This window comes from Tachyglossus aculeatus, chromosome 10 (assembly GCF_015852505.1).
Source record: "Tachyglossus aculeatus isolate mTacAcu1 chromosome 10, mTacAcu1.pri, whole genome shotgun sequence".
Classification (NCBI taxonomy): Eukaryota; Metazoa; Chordata; class Mammalia; order Monotremata; family Tachyglossidae; genus Tachyglossus; species Tachyglossus aculeatus.
Window position 1 is genome coordinate 6,518,319 of NC_052075.1, and position 21,381 is coordinate 6,539,699.

General features: G+C 44.3%; 1 protein-coding gene across 1 annotated transcript in view; it reads left to right on the forward strand.

The window, feature by feature from the left end:
• Window positions 1–19,990, forward strand: part of NCAPG (non-SMC condensin I complex subunit G) — a 40,110-nt gene extending 20,120 nt beyond the window's left edge. The window contains exons 10-22 of the mRNA XM_038752502.1: window positions 27–150; window positions 1,759–1,848; window positions 2,206–2,385; window positions 5,100–5,210; window positions 7,162–7,281; window positions 8,496–8,732; window positions 10,136–10,317; window positions 12,954–13,128; window positions 13,706–13,867; window positions 14,356–14,497; window positions 16,226–16,327; window positions 19,027–19,090; window positions 19,682–19,990. Coding sequence (XP_038608430.1) covers window positions 27–150; window positions 1,759–1,848; window positions 2,206–2,385; window positions 5,100–5,210; window positions 7,162–7,281; window positions 8,496–8,732; window positions 10,136–10,317; window positions 12,954–13,128; window positions 13,706–13,867; window positions 14,356–14,497; window positions 16,226–16,327; window positions 19,027–19,090; window positions 19,682–19,805 — 1,813 coding nt within the window. The 3' untranslated portion in view covers window positions 19,806–19,990. The remainder of the gene's footprint in view (window positions 1–26; window positions 151–1,758; window positions 1,849–2,205; window positions 2,386–5,099; window positions 5,211–7,161; window positions 7,282–8,495; window positions 8,733–10,135; window positions 10,318–12,953; window positions 13,129–13,705; window positions 13,868–14,355; window positions 14,498–16,225; window positions 16,328–19,026; window positions 19,091–19,681) is intronic.
• The last annotated feature ends 1,391 nt before the right edge of the window (window positions 19,991–21,381 follow it).

Here is a 21,381-nt window from a genome sequence, read left to right on the forward strand (position 1 = left end):
ATGAAACCAGTTCTTTTTAACTACAGAAAGCGACTGCTGGCAGTTTTACAAGAGCTCCTCGTTCTACCTAATATTTCAACTTCTCTGATGTCCTCCCTGGTTGAGAAACTACTCCGAATTCTCAAAGATGATAACAAGAAAACACAGATCGTAAGCAGTTTATCTGCCTTGTTGGAACACTTAGCCAGTGGGTTTTTAGTCCGTCACAAGAGGAAGGGTAGGAAATCAGGCAGAATTAGGAGGAAGTGTCAAGTATCATCCTTATCTAGGACTTGGAGAATGAAAGACCATTGAGTCCCATATTCGCAATAATTTTGATTTTTCTATTTGAGTTCCATGTCCTACACTGAGGACCAGGAGTAAGCGGGGAGTTAGGATTCTGCAGGAGACAGAGTCTGAGGAGAAATTCATTCAGTCGAAGTTATTGAGTGCTTACTGTGTGCAGATCACTGTACTAAGCGCTTGGGAGAGTACAATCTAACAATAAACAGACATTCCCTGCCCACACTGAGCTTACAATCTAGAGGGGAAGAAATGCATTAATATAAATAATTACAGATATGTGCGGAAGTGCTGCAGGGGTGAATAAAGGGAGCAAGTCAGGGCAACGGCAACGCAGAAGCGAGTGGGAGAAGAAGAAAGGGGGGCTTAGTCAGGAAAGGCCTCTTGGAGAAGATATGCCCTCAATAAGGCTTTGAAGTTGGGGAGAATAATCGGATTTGAGGCGGGAGGACGTTCCAGGCCAGACGCAGGATGTGGCCAAGGGGTCGGCTGCGAGATAGACGAGATGGAGGCACAGTGAGAAGGTTAGCATTAGAGGAGCGAAGTATGTTGGCTGGGTTGTAGTAGGAGAATAGCAAGGTGAGGTAGGAGGGGGCAAGGTGATGGACTGCTTTAAAGCCAATGGTGAGGCGTTTTTGTTTGATACGGAGGTGGATGGGCTACCACTGGAGTTTCTTGAAAAGTGGGGAAACGTGTCCGAGTGTTTTTGTAGAAAAATGATTCTGTCAGCAGAGCGAAGTCTGGACTGGAGTGGGGAAGGAGTCCAAAGCCCCGGTCCAGCCCAATTTGTGTTTTCCTCATGGCAAAACCTAACCTGAATTCCGAAGTAGACAGTCTTGGGAGTGGCGCTGTTGGGAACTTCATTCTCGGCAGTTGCTCTGGACTGGCCAACAGCTTCTGCCCTTTCTGGGGTCACGGGCCCCAATTCTCAGCCTCTCTTCAGGGGCCTAAAAGGGCCGAACACGTGTGTTGGGGGAGTCAACACCTGCAGGCCAAGCCCAGGCCCAACCGGGACTCTTGGGGAAACTGCAGTGGAGGAGGAAGAAACTGAATTCCCCGGGCCCAACATCTGGTGGTAGTGATGACCTTTTCCATTTTTTAAAAAAAGCACAGGCCCCTAATCCAAGGGTGCTGAGGCCATCTCGTCATTCTGCCTCCCTCTCACAAGATTTTCCGACCCTTTGTGCATCTAATTCCTCTCCTGCCCACCCGCCTCCACCCCGCCACCGCTTCTCGTCAAAGGATACTTGAGAGCCTTTGTCAGGCCCTTGTTTTTTTGTGATTTTTTTCCCCCCTTTGAGAACAAAAATTTCTAATGTTAATCACAGAAAACCAGTGTGCTGTTATGCTGCAGCACTAGTTAGAGTGCTTTTGCTAATGGAATCTGGATAAAAAAACCAAAGTATTTCCATTGTTGGTATTTAGGAAGGATGTTGGTAGAAGGGAAGCCACTAACTCTCCTTTTATTCGTCTCAGGTTGCAGAAATTATCTCGGAGATTCGTGAACCCATAGTCACCATTGAAGTGCCCATAGATCCTGTCAAGGAAAGAAAGAAACAGCTCATGGCAAGTCTCTTCAAAACTAAGTAAAATGCTGGAGTAAAGACATTCCATTTTTACTCAGACCAGGAGAGGATCCAAAACCTGCTCCATTTAACCTCAGTATTTATCGCATGGTCACTTAAAAACTCAGTTCATCAAATAACTAAGATGTTGAACTGCAGTGGCATTACAGACTTCATCAGGACGTGCCATCTGTAAAGTAGGGATTTATAACCCCGCTTCATGTGTCATTCTGATTCCCCAGCTCTCGATTCTACTATGTTCAGTGAGATGTTTTACACATTAAGTTTGCAAGACCATTAATAAATGAATCCCATTTCAGTTGTCATCTCTTTTAACACTTTGGTGTTTTCTCTTTAGCTGGCTGAAGTGAAAGTGAAGCTGATGGAAGCAAAGGATGCTTTGGAGGAATGCGTTGCCTTACAGGACTTTAATCAAGCATCAGTACTGAAAGAGAGAATAACAGCGCTGGAAAAAGCCAAAAATGACCTGATCAAAGAAGCCGAGGCCCCTGAGATTAAAGAAACATGCGTGGAAAAGGTCCTCTGAGAGATTGCTTGCCTTTTTTGTTAAGATGATGATGATATTTAAGTGCTGACTGTGTACCAAGCACTGTACTAAACGCTGAGGTAGATACAAGAAAATCAGATCCGACCCAACCCCTGTCCCAGGTGGGGCTTACGGTTGAAGAACCACCCGTCCTTCCCCCACCTCACCCACGTTTGTCCCTCGGCTGCCTCTCCTTTCAGCTCTGTTGGTCTCTGAGCCCAAATGGTCTTGCTGACTATTAGACTTCCTTGCCCTGAGGCCCGATTTATCTCTGTGGTCCCAGATGATTTGGGTTCCTCTGGCTGGCAATTAGGTGTCACCCTCCACTGCCTCTAGAGAGGGACAGGGATGTGATTTCTTTTTGCCACTGATGTTCATGCCTAGCTAGTTCTTCCTCTTTTAGATACTGCTGGGAATCACAGAAACTTGAAATACTGTCATCAGGCAGCTGATTGCTTATCAGAACAAAGACATAGTTTATCAGAACAGTTGGCGTGTTGTGGACAGCGCCGTCTTTTCTTTCACTCTGGAACCTGTCTCTCGGTGTGTTCTAATTCTCCTTGTCTTTCCTGCAGGCATGATCATCTCTTTCGTGGAAAGGGTTCGAAAGCCATCTGGGAATGTGAACTGTTTTTCACGTGATAATAACTCTTGCATGATCTGCTTGTACTTTTCACAACCCACTTAATATTTATGTTTAGGGCAGATGTCATTCTTGCCATCACCCCTCCAGTTATCGGTTTCAGAGAGCTTACCTCGATAGCACCATTTTCCCTCTGACTTTTCCTGACACCCAGTCTTCTTCCCAGACAGATCCTTGTCAGAGAGGTAAGAAGGATTTATCCCCATCTTGCAGACAGGAAAACAGAGGCAGGAGGTTTAAGCAATTCAATGAGCTATTGGCAGAAGTTGGAGTAAATTCAGGATCTGACCTGTACTTCACGCTCTACTCCCTCTTCCTCGTGAACCTTTAGAAATTCTCCGAACTGCTGGCTTTGCCGTCTTTCTCAAATAATAATAATGATGGTATTTGTTAAACGCTTTCTACATGCCAAGCACTGTTCTAAGCGCTGGTGTAGATACAAGGTGATCAGGTTGTCCCACGTGGGGCTCACAGTCTTAATCCCCATTTTACAGATGAGGTAACTGAGGCACAGAGAAGTGAAGTGACTTGCCCAAAGTCACACAGCTGACAAGTGGTGGAGCTGGGATTAGACCCCACGAACTCTGACTCCCAAGCATGGGCTCTTGCCACGAAGCCACGCTGCTTCTCTATGGAGACTTCATTTCCTTTTTTCATATTTTGGCTCAACTGAAAGAGAAAACCCAGAAGAGACCAAGGTAGACAGTAACTGACTACTTTAAAGCTTCCGGTAGCACTTTTAATTGGTGCCCTGAAAACAGAGCATTAAGCAAAAGAGCACTAAATATGATGTAGTTTCCCACAAAAAATGATGTAAAGTTTATTAATGCATGACCACGATCCAAAAAATTGACCAAAATCTTATAAATCTATATTTTAAAATCATGGTAAAACACAATAAGCATAGTTACATGATCAAATAATGTACATGTGACCTAATAATAGATTAAGAATTAGTTTAAAAGGCTGTCTATATGTGTGTGTGTATATATATATCTGTGTATACATATATACGTACACACATAAGTATTTTTTTCAAAATGCTCTTTTACATCCTATTCAAGAAAAATTACGTTAGCATTCTAGAGTGCTTTTAGTCCTTTTAGACTGTGAGCCCACTGTTGGGTAGGGACTGTCTCTATATGTTGCCAATTTGTACTTCCCAAGCGCTTAGTACAGTGCTCTGCACATAGTAAGCGCTCAATAAATACGATTGATGATGATAGAGTGCTTTTTTTTTGGAGAACAGAGCTATTGAAATAGACTTCTAACCTGTCTATTCACATTAGACTTCACCCAATTCTCCTGTAATATGGGGTATGCATTCTTGTAGGATCCTGCTTTAAGGAAGACTCACGTGTAGTACTCAACCCATGGTTAATGTCATGTTCCTGTGGACAAGTGCTGGGTCAACAAGACAAGTGTTCCCGTAACAACATTCCTGAATTCGGTTGTATCCAAAACGAATAGTGAAAATGTGCATTCTGGCTCAACTGAGTGTACTTCAAAGTTTGAGGGTGGCGGGGAAAGAAGAGATAGAGAGTGAGGTGATGAGCCACGGTAAATTTTGCTTTGCTGTTTTACTGCCACCTTATCTCAGAGGGAGAAAACACTCCAAGAAATGCTGGCATTAAAATTCAAAAGCATCACTTGATTAGAAGAACAGCCTATGCTGTGAGGAGAGTGGTGAAATAAATTCCACAGTTAAACGAAAAAGGAGCTGTGTTCGGTAGGTCTCATTTCCAGTTCTCAGTTTGCATCTTGAATTTTGGATATGACAGATGAAAGGAAAGAATAATGTACCATTTTTTGGACTTGCAAAATGAACTCTCCCGACTTCTTAGGTACAGTGCTCTTCCCACAGTAAGTGCTCAATTAATTCGATTGACTGATTAATCACCATTTTACAGATGAAGTAACTGAAGCACAGAGAAGTTAAGTCACTGGGCCAAGATCACACAGCAGACAAGTGGTGGAGCCGGGATTAGAACCCTATGCAGCTACTTTCAGGGAAACCATTCCTTCCTCCCAATCTGCTTGTTTTTGTCTTTCATTTTTAAAGAGCGATCCTGAAACCCTACTGAAATGTCTCACTGTCTGTTATGAACTCCTGAAGCAGATGCCTCTTTTGAAAAAACTATGTCCAACCATGATTGGAATCATTGAATCTCTGGTAAGTTGGCACATCATTGTGAAACTTTCATATTTTTCCCTATTATATATACCGTCTTTGGAATTGAAAAGACTGAAAGCACTCTGAAAATACTAGCCCTTGAGTTCTTGGGTAAACTCCAGTCTTATAATGTTCACAGTTTTGAGGGTGTTTTAAACTCAACTGAATGAAGAAAATCTTCATCTTCATTCAAAGCAGAGAAGCGAAGGTGGGACTATGCTTATTATTTTTCTTGTCTGCTGCTCTTTCCTAAGGACTCTAGATTTGCTCCCAGGTCTTTAACAGGGTTTTCTCCCTAAAAGCTTTTCCGTGTGTTTAGAGAAGGGAGCCACTGCTATATTTGGATTTGGGGTGATAGGCATTCTCCCCTTCTTATTGACAGGAAATATACTCTGTATTCTCGATTATCCTCAGGGCTCAACAAAGACACATCTACTAATCAATGATGAGTAAAAAAAAAAATCAAGATTGATAGGTAGTTAGCAAAGTAGGAGGCAGAGAGATATTGAGATAAGACACCACGTTTATTGAAACAGTCAAACCAAAGACAGCACAAAAGGGCTGAGAATGTCTTGTTAAACTGGTAAACCAAGTCAAAGTTTGTTGAGACCTATTTAGCTGATTAACATAACAATATTCATTCTAACCTTTTGATGAAAATTGGAATTTGCTTAGTTATTACCACTTTAATTCTATTTTCATTAGTCATAATTAATTTGACATTTACAAAAGGAATCTCTGTAGTACTCTGTAGTACTCTTGTAGTACTCTTGATACTCCCCCCACACCCAGCACTTATGTACGTAGCCACAATTTATTTTAATGTCTGTCTCCCCCTCTAGACTGTAAGCTCCTAGTAGGCAGGTACCGTGTCTACCAACTTCGTATTATACTCTCCCAAGTGCTTAGTAGAGTGCTCCGCACACAGTAAGCGCTCAATAAACACCATCGATCAAATAATGCAGGTAAAAATCCACTCTATTTTCAGTGGAGTTTTAAATCATCTTTCGCTTTGAAAAATGAGATCCTTTAATAAGACCACCTTGCATTTTAAGAAGTTGTATTTTCTCAAATTTTCCACTGCAGGTTCTCTTTGTTTAAAGGAGAGCTAAAGGTGCTTTGCCCCAGTCTAGCTTTTCCCTATCTTACTGTGGCACTCCAGTAAGACCTTAGTTATAGATGGCGCAGATTAGAGCAAATCATCAGTTCCCCAGTTTTAGTAGGCTAACGATATCTGAATCATTCATGAGCTAGCGCTAGATTTACACTAATAAGGTCAGGTTGAGGTTGGGCGGGAAGAGAGTTTTTCCCCCCGAGATGGTGACATTTCACTGGTCTCCTAATTGATCCCGGAGTTTGCCCAGGTGAGAGCTGCTTCCTAAGGATTTTGGCAGTTGGGCATCCCTCTGACCCTTGCCACTAGCCCACCTGGGCTCTGGACACTCCTGGAAGTTGTCGTCCCTCTCTCCCCATGAGTTGACCCAGATCTGGGGACAGAAATGCAGTCAGTCCACAGGAGGTGGGCTGACAACTGGTTTTGGGGGAAGGATAGAAACCATTATAATGATAACGGAAGAACCGTTAGCGAGGTTAGGGATTATGGCGGAAGAGAGGACGTTCTGGAGAAAACAGATCCATAGAGTCGCTGTGAATCAGAAATGACTCGTCGGCACTTGAAAATAATATTAGATCCAGAACTAATGATTCATGCCTCCAAGAAGGCACAGTCCATCTCCGTGCTTAATGCTAGGTGTGCCCTGGGAAGATTTGGGTTAAAAATGGAATTTTCTGTAGGAAATATATTTCTCCTGTGAAAACATGGCCCAGTTACGGCTTCAGTATGTTCTCCAAGCGTAATTGCAGCGATGATTGCAACCATTCAGGGAACAGTAGTACTTTATATTAGTGACTTCTGTCCAAGTGTTTTACTAATTATTCATTTTTCTCACAGATTCTTCCTGGAATAACAAATGTTTATCCCTCCATAAGGAATATGGCTGTATTATGCTTGGGCTGCTGTGGTCTGCAGAACCAAGAATTTGCCAGTCAGCACCTTGCACTGTTGTTACAGGTAGGGGGGCGTTGGGGGCTGGGGGTGTGTGTGTGTGTGCGTGTGTGTGTGTGTGTGTGTGTGCGTGCGCATATATACACCCTTCATTTTTTAATATGACACAACTAGTAAAATCCTCTCCATACTAGTAAGTGTGGTTGAAAAGACTGATTTGTGACCCACACTCCCTTCTGCATTATTTGCACATAAGGTGAGCTAACGTGTTGTTCGGAAAGAGGTCTGACAGGTAATGTTCTGATGTTCTTTGATGGGATGGTCATTCATGCACTCGGTCGTATTTATTGAGTGCTTACTGTGTGCAGAGCACTGTACTAAGCGCTCGGGAAGTACAAGTCGGCAACATAGTGGTAGGAGGAATAATAGTATTAGCAATAGCAACAGTATTAAGCAACTACTGTGTGTAGAGCTCTGTACTAAGCACTGGGGGAAAAAAAAACCACAAGTGAGAGTTAGACATTATCCCTGGCTCACAATCTTAGAATAAAACACAAGGATGGTAAGTCGTTTTCCTTCTATTTGTTATTTTTCCATTTTCTCTTACACTGCAAATTAAAATATACAATGTGTGGTCTTTCGATAAGTCCGTCGAGGCCAGCAATTTTTAGGTCCCTTTTCCCATTTAGGGTGAGAAGTGTAATTCTGAATAGGGCTCAGCTTCATGTACCAGTGTATATTGGCAGTAATAGCATTAACTATTTAACTTGCATATTCATTCTGTGCTCTTGTGGAACTCTGCTTAGTTTCCCTAAAGTGTTTTCTGGGCTTTCATTGAGTGGTGTATCAGTATTGAGACAAGATAAGGAGACACATCTACAAGAACGTTTTCTGTTGAAAAGTAGTCACCATTGATTATTTCTCACACATACCAGCATGCAAATATACATATATATTCAGCCTTGGTATGCCGAGATGGGGGTGGGGAGTTGGACTTTGGTTTTATGAGAATTTGTTAGATCATCTCTGATGCCTGGAACAGTTCTTGGCCAGTTTATATCTATGGGAGCTAGGCAAAATACCTAGATTTTAATGGTTGTTGAATATGAAATTCATATATTTTGCTTACAACTTTTCACTGCGGGGGATAAATATCAAAATGTACCATATGTGTGTGTGTGTACATATATGTGTGTGTGGGTATGTATATGTGTGTGTATATCTATATATCTATGTATATATTTAAATTTAAATTTTTTGGGGGGGTCTCACGCACTTAGGTTTTGCAAATCGATGATTTCACAATAAAAGTCAGTGCTCTGAAGGCCACCTTTGACCAGCTGATGTTGTTTGGGATTGAACCATTTAAAGCCAAAAAAGCCAAGGGCCCTGAAACTGAAGATTCTGAAATAAATGGTGATCCTGAGGAAGAGGAGACAAAAATGAAAGAGGTGGAAGAAGAGACTGCAACAGTTAAAAATCTTCTAAAACTCCTTTCAAGTTTCTTAGATAGTGAGGTAAGATACATTATGAAGTGATTGCTTGCTTGGTCTTAAATTTACTGAGCACTTACTCTTTGCAGAGCACTGTACTAAGTGCTTAGGGGAATCATCTCTGTCCTCAAGGAGTTTACAGTTTAGTAGGGGAGAGAGACCCTTAAAAGAAGTTACAGGTAGGCAAAAGCAGAGTTTAAAGATAGGTCATCGACACCTGTATCTATTATTGGATATCTGACTTTTCATGATGTAACTGAACCTCTGTGTATGTGTTTAGAGGCTTTTAAGTAATTATCCACAATCTCACATTCCCACTGGGCCATTCTTCATTTATGAATAGTTTGTCAATGATTATATTTAACTTCAGGTATTTTCCTACTTTAGGAAATGCGTTCTGGTAGAAAGAGAATTGGCCTGGGACTCAGGGGACCTGGATTCTAATTCCAGCTTTGCCACTGGCCTGCTGTGTGACCGTGGGCAAATTAATTTAACTTCTCTTGGCCTCAATTTCCTCATCTACAAATGGGAGATAAGATACCCCCTCCCTTCTCCCTGCCTCTGAAATTGGGAGCCCCTGTGTCCAGTTTGATTGTTGCTACCCAAGTATTTGGCACATATTAAAAGTATTTATTCAGCATTTACTTATAATGATGAAACAAACTCCAAATGTGGCAGATATGAAGGGATTTTTTCAGTTAACTTTTTATCCTGTCCGTAGTCCCTGTAACTTGGAAATTCGTAGTGCTGTTCTTCCTCCTCAGGTTTATGAGGTTTTGAGTTGCTCAGATGGTAAATGCCGCTTTGTAAAGAACATATTTGTTTTTCAGATGTGACTTTTGGAGGAAATTATTCATGAATATTTACTTAACCCCAAACTGGGCCCTTTTTCCTAAAGATTCTTCAGAAAGTCTTCCAATAAACAACCTGTTGGTAGTTCCCGGGATGGGGTGAGAAATGGTGGGAAATCCACAGGTTGTTTAGGTTGCCTAGTGGTGGTGGTGGACGTGGCTGATTAAACCAAATTAAAGATGAGTTTTCTGCCTCCTGAAGTGAAAGGTTTTTTTGTTCCCATTCCTATTACTTCATTAGGGCAACTCAGAGCTGTAGTGAATTACTTTAGCTTGTTTCCCAGAAGAAACTGTGAACCTTTCTAAATTGTGAGCTCCATGAGGGACAGGGACTGTTTAATTCCCATCTCTGTATTTTCTTCCAATACTTAGTACAGTGCTCTGCCCACAGTAAACACTTAATAAATATTATTATGACTACTACAGTTTTAATACCTAATCTTAACTAACTTCTCCTATCTTGCTTTTCCTATCTCACTGGGCAGATTCAGAGATCGTTTTCCATTTTTATATCTGTAGAAGAGATATTTGCTAATCAGATATTATTCTCCTTATAACTGACTCCATTTTAATTAGGTGTCCGAACTCAGGACAGAAGCTGCAGAAGGACTGGCCAAACTGTTATTCTCTGGACGATTAGTCAGTACCAAAATTCTCTCTCGTCTAATCTTGTTGTGGTACAATCCCTTGACTGAAGAGGACGTTAAGCTTCGGCACTGCCTGGGAGTGTTCTTTCCGCTCTTTGCTTATGCCAGCAGGTATGTAATCAAGTTGTGGTTTATTAAATTCATTTTTTAACTGTGATTTAATTCAGCCTTGGAGAAATTTTGGGGTGTGCACTTATAAATCCTCAACCTCCTTCCCTTCCTTCTTTCCCAACTGCCCCAGCACCTCCCGTTTGGGAGCTAGAGGCCAGCGGGAATCAGAGATGTGCCGTGGCTTTCTACTTTTGTTCCTGAGATTTGGAAATCTATCCCCTCTACTTGTGCCTCTGACCCCATCCCATTTCACCCCCTAAAAACTCTTACTTCCATCCTTCCTTCTCATCATCAATCGTATTTATTGAGCACATACTGTGTGCAGAGCACTGTACTAAGCACTTGGGAAGTACAAATTGGCAACATATAGAGACAGTCGCTACCCAACAGTGGGCTCACAGTCTAAAAGGGGGAGACAGAGAACAAAACCAAACATACTAACAAAATAAAATAAATAGAATAGATATGTACAAGTAAAATAAATAAATAAATAGAGTAATAAATCTGTACAAACATATATCCATATATACAGGTGCTGTGGGGAAGGGAAGGAGGTAAGATGGGGGGATGGAGAGGGGGACGAGGGGGAGAGGAAGGAAGGGGCTCAGTGTGGGAAGGCCTCCTGGAGGAGGTGAGCTCTCAGTAGGGCCTTGAAGGGAGGAAGAGAGCTAGCTTGGCGGATGGGCAGAGGGAGGGCATTCCAGGCCCGGAATGCCTCTGACTGCCGTCTTCAACTGCTCGCTTTCCACTGTTCTCCTCTGCCGTCAAATGCACCTGACTCCCCTATTCTAAAAAAATCCTTCTGGATCCCACTGCGCACTTTAGCTGTCACCCACCTCCCCGCCCCCCATTCCTATGGCAGCTCCTTGAACAGGTTCTGCCTGCCTCCTCTGGTTCTCCTCCAACTCTTGACCCGCTACGATCTGGTTTCCACCCCCTTCACTCCACTGAGACTGTACATTCCGAGGTCACCACTGCACCACCTTGCCAAGTCTGTTGGTCTGTCCTGATCCTACTTGACCTCTTGACCACCTTTGACACTGTGAATCCCTTCGTGGAAACGCTATCTAACTTTCATTTTAGGAACCACCCTCTTGGGAATCTAGAGGTTGCGCTTAAGCCCGTCTCCATCACTTGCCAACTTTGTGATTTCGGGCAAGTCACTTAACTCCTAAATTCCTCAGTTTTCTGTAAAATGGGGATTTAAGTGCCTGTTTTCCCCCCTACGTAACTGTAAGCCCCATGTGGGACTGGATCTGTGTCTGACCTGATTGTTGTGTATGTACCCCGTCACTTAATACAGTCCCCGGCACATAGTGTTAATGCTCAATAAATACCACATGTTATTATTATTTCTAACATTTTTTCTTACTCTACCATTTAAGCACTTTCCATTTCCTGTTTTCCAGTCTCTTCCTTATGTCCATCTTTCCCATTAAAATATAAGTTCTTTGCGGGCAAAGATCTACCAGATTACTCTCCTAAGTGTTTAATATGGTGCTCTCCACATAATAAGCCCTCAGTAGATACTCTTTGATTGATAAAGATTGTTTGTACATATTTTTTACTCTATTTATTTATTTTATTTGTACATATCTATTCTATTTATTTTATTTTGTTAGTACGTTTGGTTTTGTTCTCTGTCTCCCCCTTTTAGACTGTGAGCCCACTGTTGGGTAGGGACTGTCTCTATATGTTGCCAATTTGTACTTCCCAAGCGCTTAGTACAGTGCTCTGCACATAGTAAGCGCTCAATACGATTGATTGATTGATTGATAAGCTGGAGGAGGAAAGAGCCTGCCTTTTGGCACAGGTCTGCCAACACAGCTAACGTAGTTTTCTGTTGCCTGCATTCCAGTTGCTCTTGTTTATAATTTCCAGTTGCCCTGTAGGGTGGGGAGACATATCTGTAGTAAAGGAGAAAGAATGTCTTGTTGTGCATTTGATTTCTATGAGCACCGCCCCCATCCTCTTTTTTGCCCCTCCAGGTGTATGTGGATAAATAGCAAATTGCTAATGTTCTCCCCCATATTTAGATTGTCAGCCCCATGTGGGATGGGGACTGTGTCCGGCTTGATGAACCTGTATCTACCCCAGGGCTTAGAACATAGAGTAGGTGCTTAACGAATACCACGATAATGATAACTGCAGCTGAGGGGTAGGACAGGGGAGGACCTACCCCTAATTCCCTCCCTTCCTCCGCTTCTCAAGCCGCTGGGCTCTCCCAGCATATAGGAATCACACTCCAGTAGGATGGCAGGTGAATAATAATTATAATAATTGTAATAATGATTATGGTATTTGTTAAGCGCTTACTATGTGCCAGGCACTGTACTAAGTGCTGGGGTGACTACAAGCTAATTGGGTTGGGCACGGTCCCTGTCCCACGTGGAGCTCACGCTCTCCATCCCCATTTTACAGATGAGGTCGCTGAGACACAGAGAAGTAAAGTGACTTGCCCAAGGTCACACAACAGACAAGTGGAGGAGCTGGGATTAGAACCCGTGACCTTCTGACCCCCAGGCCCATCGCCACACTGCTTCTCTAATCTTCAGATAATGGCCTCGAGTGCCATCTCTAACTGATTTATGGATAACCTTTAAAGATGACATTTAAAAAAAAAATTGTTTAAACAGGACTAATCAAGAATACTTCGAGGAAGCCTTTCTTCCGACTCTGCAAACCCTGGTTAATGCGCCCGCCTCCTCTCCGCTCTCCGAAGTAGACATCGCCAATGTCTCTGAACTGCTCGTAGACTTGACGAGGTCAAGCGGACTGGATCCTCGGGCCCCCAATTCTCAGGCCTGTCAGGTACCGTAGTGTCAAGGGGTAGGGAGGGGGTGGTGGCACAGTCAGCTAATTGGCCACTGGCCCGGCCTGGCCGACTAGCTAAACAGTAGCCCCTACAGAACCGTAAGGCTGGAAGGGACATCAAGAGATCCCTGAGTCTTATTGAAGGCCCATCTCCTCCAAGAGGCCTTCCCTGACTAAGCCCTCCTTTCCTCCTCTCCCACTCCTGTCTGACTCGCTCCCTTTATTCATCCCCCGCTTCCAGCCCCGCAGCACTTATGTCCATATCTGACATTCATTTATTTCTATTAATGTCTGTCTCCCCCTCTAGACTGTAAGCTTGTCATGGGCAGGGAATGCGTCTGTTGATCGTTATATTGTACTCTCCCAAGCGTGTACTACGGTGTGCTCTGCACACAGTAAGCGCTCAGTAAATATGATTGACTGGCTGATCGAATAGGTTTTCTTGTCCATCCTGCTGCTTCCACGCAGAGCAGTACGTTAACTATCCCAGAGGGAAGTGATTGTTGTCTGTCGATTAAATGGTAAAGAAATTTCATCCCCTGCTCCTCTAAATTCTCCTCTTGTGGATTTTTAGGACACAACAGTGCATGACAGCTTAGCTATAAAAATTTGCAATGAGATATTAACATATCCAAGTGCACCAGAGGTTCGGATCTACGTAAAAGCCTTGGATTCTTTGGAACTCAGTGGCTCCTCCACAAAAGATCTTCTGGTTCTACTGGATAAGATCCTTAGGGTATGTGAACAAATGAGCGCTATATCGTGACGTTCAAATGATGGGGGAAATAGCAAAGGGGTGTGTGTGTGTGCGTGCGCTATTGAAACATAAATTTTGGTTGGAAAAGTTTTGGAATTTGTGAGGCTAATTCTACTGAATCATGTACTCTAAAGAGGGAAATGAATGTACTACTTTGGAATTGTAAATCCTCTGATGGGAAGAACTGGAGTGTACTTATAAGGCTCACTGATTTCTGTAGATTTTGCTTTTGAGATGAGTTGCTTGTTTCCTTGAGGTGTAAGGGGTTGGTTAAATTTACTGTCCTTTATAATGTGATCAAATAACCTGAGGCTAATTTAAAATAACATTTGCAGTAAAACAGTCATGTAATATCCAAGTAGCATTATAATATAATAATAATTATCACTGTGGTATTTGATAAGAGCTTGATATGTTCCAAGCACCTTACTAAGCCCTGGTGTTAACACTAGTCATCTCAATTACAGCAAATAAAAGATAGGACATGTTTGAGAGTACTGGAAAAAATCAAGTTGCAGTTAAGCAAAGACAGTCACAAACTTGGCGTCCGACCTGCTGAAGCCCAGGACCTTGAAACTACTATGACAAAGTTTACTCCTGATGAGAAAGGTAATAGTGCCTTAAAGCATTCAATCACCTTGCCCCCTCCTACCTCACCTCACTGCTCTCCTACTACAACCCAGCGCTTAGAACAGTGCTTTGTACATAGCGCTTAATAAATGCTATAAAAAAAAAGCCCAGCCCACAAACTTGGCTCCTCTAATGCCAACCTACTCACTGTACCTGCATCTCGTCTATCTCACCGCCGACCTCTCGCCCATGTCCTGCCTCTGGCCTGGAACACTCTTCCTCCTCATATTCGACAATGACTCTTCCTCCGCTTCAAAGCTTTATTGAAGGCATATCTCGTCCAAAAGCCCTCTTTTCCTTTTCTTCCACTCCCTTCTGCGTCACCCTGACTTGTTCCCTTTATTCTCACCCCCCACCCCAGCCCCACAGCACTTATGTACATATCTGTAATTTGTTTATATTAATGTCTGTCTCCCCCTTTTAAGCTTGCCGTGGGCAGGGCATGTGTATGGTATATTGTTATATTGTACTCTCTCAAGCACTTAGTACACTGCTCTACACACAGTAAGTTCTCAGTTAATACGATTGACTGACTCGAAGGCGGTGAAGACGGTTTATGCATTACTTGGTGTTGAATTTTTACCAGGGTATCCAAATTTCTCTCAAGGAAATGTGCTTTTAGCATTACCTAAAAGTAGCCCCATCTTTATTTTGAAAACTTTCAAAACTTAAAATAAAGATCGGGCCATTTTTAAGTAATGCTTGTAATGATTAGAATTTTTCAGTCTATGAATTTTCTTCGTGTCGAAGGACACATATTCCAGTTTACTGATTTTGAGGTAAACAGTGTCTCACAACAGATGTAAAATACCAGCTTTAATGCAGAATATATCTAAACCCTTTGCATATTTTAAGTCTCTCGAATCTAATTTTTGGTACCGTTTCATTTCCTATCTACATCCCCAAATACCCAACCTGTCTTCCTCTGGAGGGACAACTTTGGTATCCTAAACTTCGGTACGTTTTATCTGGCTGATTTTAGTTCTTTCTTTGAGCTACAGAAAATTGCTAGATCCCAGGTGAAAAGCACTGCACAGTAATGGCCCCACATATACAAGGGCAGAAGCTCATGTGGGCTGGAGAAACCACCTGGAAGTTCTGGCTGTGGGTTTGGAAAGAGACAAGCTCCTAGTGTTCGTGGCCAGTGTGTGGTTTGAACTATGTCGGCCGTCCTCGGTGGCGTGTTCGCAGTCATCCGTAATGAGAAAAACCTGCAGAAATGAAATGTTCTATTTACAAGGTTAACTAAACCTGAGTAATCATTTCATCTATTTTCAAATTGCAACTTATTGCAGCACGGCTTAGTGGATAGAATATGGGCTCGGGAGTCCGAAGGTCACGGGTTCTTATCCCGACTCCGTCACTGTGTGACCTTGGGCCAGTCACTTCCCTTCTCTGTGCCTCAGTTACCTCATCTGTAAAATGGGAATTGAGACTGAGAACCCCACGTGGGACAGGGACTGTGTCCAACCTGACTAGCGTGTATCTGTCTACCCCAGTGCTTAGTACGGTGCCTGGCACTTAGAAAATGCTTAACAAATACCTTAAAAAGCACAAAACAAAAAAACTCCTTCTCAATGGCACTAGGTAGGCTGGGACGCCTATCTTAGGGAAGAGGCAATTGAAAAGTAGGTTGTATTTTAACTGTTGGAGAAGAATGTAGTGCTTTGACTTCTTATTCACATGGGGTGTTATTGCATTAAACAGAAAAGATTCAGGAAGCCGAGCAAACCCTTCTCGAAAATGAAGACGACAAAGAACTTGGCAGAACTGTAAAGCCCAGATCCACCCGGAACACAACAGCCAGAGGTACGGAATGGGCTGACTTCTGGTTTGCTTTTTTGGCTTTGAAGTATAACCCCAGTTTCTTTAACCTTTAGAATACGTAATACCTCTGTTTAGCAGCTGCAATTTAACAGTTGGCTTTAGAAAGTTCTACAAAATACTAACCTGTCATGAATATTACAACAGCCCCGTGTGCTTAGCTGAAATCCTGCATGGGAGAACTCTACTGGTTTCAGTGGCCCAGGCTAGGTCCCGGACCTTACACTAGTTCCACTTTCAACCTGCTTGATTTAATTTGAGTTTTGGGTCACCATTTGCTGTGGTCTGGGGCTTGATCCTGGTTAGAGTGATCCCTCTGCCCAAGATTTACTGGTCCCTTCCCAAGCATTTCCAGAGAGAAGCAGTGCGACCTAGTGGAAAGGGCCCGGCCCTGGGAGTCCGAGCACTTGGCTTCTAATCCTGGCTCGCCCAACTGCTTGCCGTGTGACCTTGTAACTTCTCTGGGCCTCAGTTTCCTCAACTGTAAAACGGGACTTAAATACCTTTTCCCCTTCCTACTTAAACTATACGCCCCATAAGGGACAAGGGACTGTGACCCTCACAATTAACTTGTGTCTTCCAGAGCGCTTAGAACAGTGCTTGACGCAAAGTAAGCGCTTAATGAATACAATAACCATCGAGAGCGAGGCCCCGAGCGGGCCAGAGGTTCAGGACCCTGTCTGACCCAGACTGCCCCAGTGTCACTTGGGATGACAGGGTAGACGGTCTCTTCCCGTGCCCGCCCAGAAGTGGTGGTGCTACCACCGTTGTCTTTGTGTTTTGCTGGGATTTGTCGTTTCAGGAATCCACTAGAATAATCATGCAGACCCAGTTTCTCCCCCCTAGGTCCTGAAACCCCTTCATGTGGGTCGATTTCAGGCTCCTGTCCATCCCAACTGGTTCAGCTCTCTGCCAACCTAAACCAGCCCTAGGAAGTAGTGAGTTAAGGGCTGGCCAAAGCCATATCTCCTGGAACTTTCTGCCGGCTCTTCGGCTTAGACGGCCCTGGCCCCTTCCCGGATGACTATAGACCGGCATCCTAAATCGGCTTAGCCTTCCCGCCTTGAAAATGGGTAGCGCCTTGACAGTGGGCTTTAGCCTACTAAATGAAGACCTTTCCCAACTTTGGAAATCAAATGGCTCCCCGTAGACACTCTCAATTTGCTTCTGTGGAGCGAGGTTTCCCTCCTCAGATTTGACACGGTGTTTGCCGAGTTGTGGCTATCGTCTCCGCACCCTGTCAGCCTTTCTTGTGATGGGCACCGCTTACCCCGATAGTCGGTGTCTGATTATTTGCCCGGTCATTTAGACTGCCCCCTTCCTCCTCAGAACCGAGTTCTTTTTGGTGGCTGTGTCCCTGACCTCCCCCGTCCGCGTTACTTATGCGCATGAGCTGCTTCTCTGCTTTTTGCGTCTCTTTTCGTACTGCTGCGCAATTTTCATCAGAGGCATTCCAACTCTATAAGCTACCTTGGGCACTTGCCTACCCTGAATGACTTCAGAAGATGTGATAATGGGGTCACAAGGTGGAGACTCTCTGCATTTGGTGACCCACAACCGGAATATGAACTGTTTCTGTACAATAGCCATCCCCCCATCCATTTTGGGAATCAAGCAGTCAGTCAGGGCTGGGAGTGTCTCCAAGAGAAGCAGCACGGCCTAGTGGGTAGAGTCGGTGCCTGGGAATCAGAAGGACCTGGGTTCTAATCCTGCCTCTGCCATTTGTCTGCTCTTGGCCGAGTCATTTCACTTCTCTGTGCCTCTGCGACCTCATCTGTAAAATGGGGATTGAGACTGTGGGCCCCAAGTGGGACGGGGATTGGGTCCAACCCAATTTGCCTCCATCCAACACCATACTTAAGACAGTCTCTGGGGGAACATAGCACATAACAAATACCAGTTATTATTATTACTTTCACAAAGATGTTTTCCCAGAAGATGTACTTTCTCCCTAAATTCCCTGTTAGGTGAGAAGCTCTCATTTGAAATCTAGCTCCCAGACTTTGTGTGTGAGGTGAACTTTTTGCTGGGATTTCTGACCGAAGGAGCTGGAGCAGGCAATTAGTAGAACACCCTTCCCCACCCCGCAAATTTTCTTCACTGTGTTGCAAATGTATTAGCTACTGGTGGACTGTAAGCTTGTCGGAGGCAGAGATTATGTCTACCAGCTCTGTTAACGTTGTACTTTCCCAGGCGCATAGCACAGTGCTCTGCCCACAGCAAGCTCTCAATAAAAACGATTGATTGGACTGAATGTGTTATAGGATGTAGCAGCAAATGGGGGAAAAGGTCAGCAGGCGGGAGGAAAGAGAAAGGCCAGTCGGTGACCCATACATTCGTTCTTTTGGTGACCAACCTGCTCGTGAGGAGCGACTTTTGTCTTTTGTCTTGTCTTTTGGAGAAGCAGCATGACTCAGTGGAAGGGGCACGGGCTTGGGAGTCAGAAGTCATGGGTTCTAATCCTGGCACCGTCACTTGTCAGCTGTGTGACTATGGGCAAGTCACTTAACTTTTTTGTGCCTCAGTTACCTCATCTGTAAAATGGGGATTAAGACAGTGAGCCCCATGTGGGACAACCTGATTACCTTGTACCTATCCCAGCGCTTAGAACAGTGCTTTGCACATAGCAAGCGCTTAACAAATGCCATTATTATTATTATAATATTATTATTATTATTGTCTAGGGCGGAGAAAGGGGACTACTGAAAGCAGAAGAACTCGCAGGACTGCCAAGTCGGATTCTGAAAGGTACGGGAGGATCTTTGTGGACCTTGTATTTCTCAGAGTCTGAGATGGGGGGACCACGCTGCCCTTTCCTATACTGGGCGTGTCCGGGGAACTCCGACACCCTCCAACCTAATGAAAACAATCCCGGGCAGTGGCCAGGTCTGCCCCTGTGAAAACCTTGCCCCAAATTCTATTTTCCATCAGACCCCATGATCTACAAAGGGCAGCTCTACTTCTTATTAGCAGAGTAGCTAATGCTGCTTGGGCTCAGGTCTGCCAGATCCCAAGCCTAGCTGGCTTAGGGGAAGCCTGCCTCGCTTCCTTCCACTCTTCTCAAAATCATCACCATCATACTATTAAAAAGGAGACACTTTAATGACCGTGGACTCCATTTTACATTATTTTCCTTAGCTGTAGGTTTCCTGAGTATCAGAATATTATTCCTATTTAGTTATCTGTGCCCTTATTCCAGAGGGCTTTAGCTTTTCTGTTAAATTGAGTTGAATGGAGTCGGGAGGTCAAATAACTAATGGCCCTTGATATTTTCAGTCAGTGGAAAAATAAACTGTATCTCTAATTGAAATTGTTTTCATTTGCCAACTCCAACTTTAGCGACCCAGAAATTCCAGAAGCAACTCCAGAGGTGAGGAGGAGACTGCCGCGGAGAGCCAAAACAGCAGCGCTAGCAAAAACCAAAATGAATCTAGCTCTAATCCTCGGTGAAGGATCAAATTAGCAGATGAGATGAAGGGTAAAGTCGGGCTTCACCTCTAATCGCGGTGACTTCTTGTTTTAGATTTAAAGGGTGCTTTTCTTTCCTTTAGATTTCACATAACCCCCTTTTTTATTTCAACTCTACAGTTCTTTGTTCAATAACAAGCTTTGGGTATAGTTTTGTTGTATTACAATAAAATAGCAGCAGTCGTGTATGTATATAAGCTAACTCGTGTTTAGAGATTTTTAGAGATCTTTAGAGATTTTTGTTCAATGGTAGAGGTGACCCTGCGCAGTCAGGGAAGGAGCTAAATTTAAATCACTGATGTGGAGAGATTCCCATGAGCTGAGAAATTCCCTGTCCATACCCGGACCTCAAATGCACTCACAAAAAGGGCCCAGCTTGGGTGTAGGCTGGAGCAGCAGAAGGTAAGAAGAGAAATGGAATGATTGCCTTCCCAGGGTTCCCCCAGCACTCAGCTGATGCCAGACCTAATAGGAACTGGTGGAAATGAGAGCCGGGAGGTAGGGAACGGGTTGGGGGGCTAGGATTGCTCTTATCCTTTTCCGTGGCTGAAGTGGCATTTGTCGGATTTACCACCACCGTGAAGTTGTCGTGCCTGTTCCAGGTCTGAGAAAAGACTCGTTGTCTGGGGCAGAGACAGCGAGGCAGAACTGGGCCCGGGCTTGACTTCTCACTGACTGCCTTTGGGCTGCTACAGCACCTCTGCACACTCCCACTCAGAGTTCGGAACAAGCCGGCCTAGGGGAGAAACGGATAGCGGCTAAGAGAGAGAGAAGAGACTTAAAACACAAGTGAGAGGGAAGCAGGAAGGGAGCCCCAGTGGAATGGAAAGGAACGAGCACTAAGCCTCATGGAGGAGGTGAGTTGAGGAGAGTTTAGAAGGGAGAGACAACAGGTGACGAGGGTGGAAACAGTCACGGGAAGGGACCTGGAAGTGGGGAGAATGGGAGATGGCTAATCGGGCCGGGCCGGGGTGAGAAACAGAAGGGACAGTAGCATCGTAGGGAAACCAACTGGAAGTCCCGTGAGCTTCAGGGGAGGCGGTCATGTGGTCACAGGCCTTTCTTTCGGATCATTCTCCAGGAGCGCGTTAGGATTTTAGAGAGCTTCCCTTATAAAGTCCTCATCTGAAGGAGGAAGAGGTTAACGCGATGATCCAATGTAGCAGGACCGTATCCACACGACGGGACCTATGTCCGAAAACCAGGAAGAGAGGCTGAAATTCTTCAATCGGGTGGCGGCTCTCGGGCTGCTGAAGATCGGTTAGCAACCAAGGCCAAGAGAGCTGCCTTGGCAACCGGAGTGAAGTTAGCGTTTTCACTCCGGGGTTCTGTTGCTGACTGTACGCTGTTACCAAGCCCAGGATCCCCACCTCCAAGGGCCCTGGAGAGCACAGGAAGAGGACAGGTTATTCTAGAAAACCACTCACAGGTAAGGAATGGCCTTCACGTTCACAGTGACCCAGGTGGCCCTCAGCAGTTTGTGACCGGATAAATAGCACTTAACGTTTCTCAGTTTATGCCCTGTATCAGCTCTATGTCCCTGATCTCCTTCAGGGCACTAGCTCTGGGGT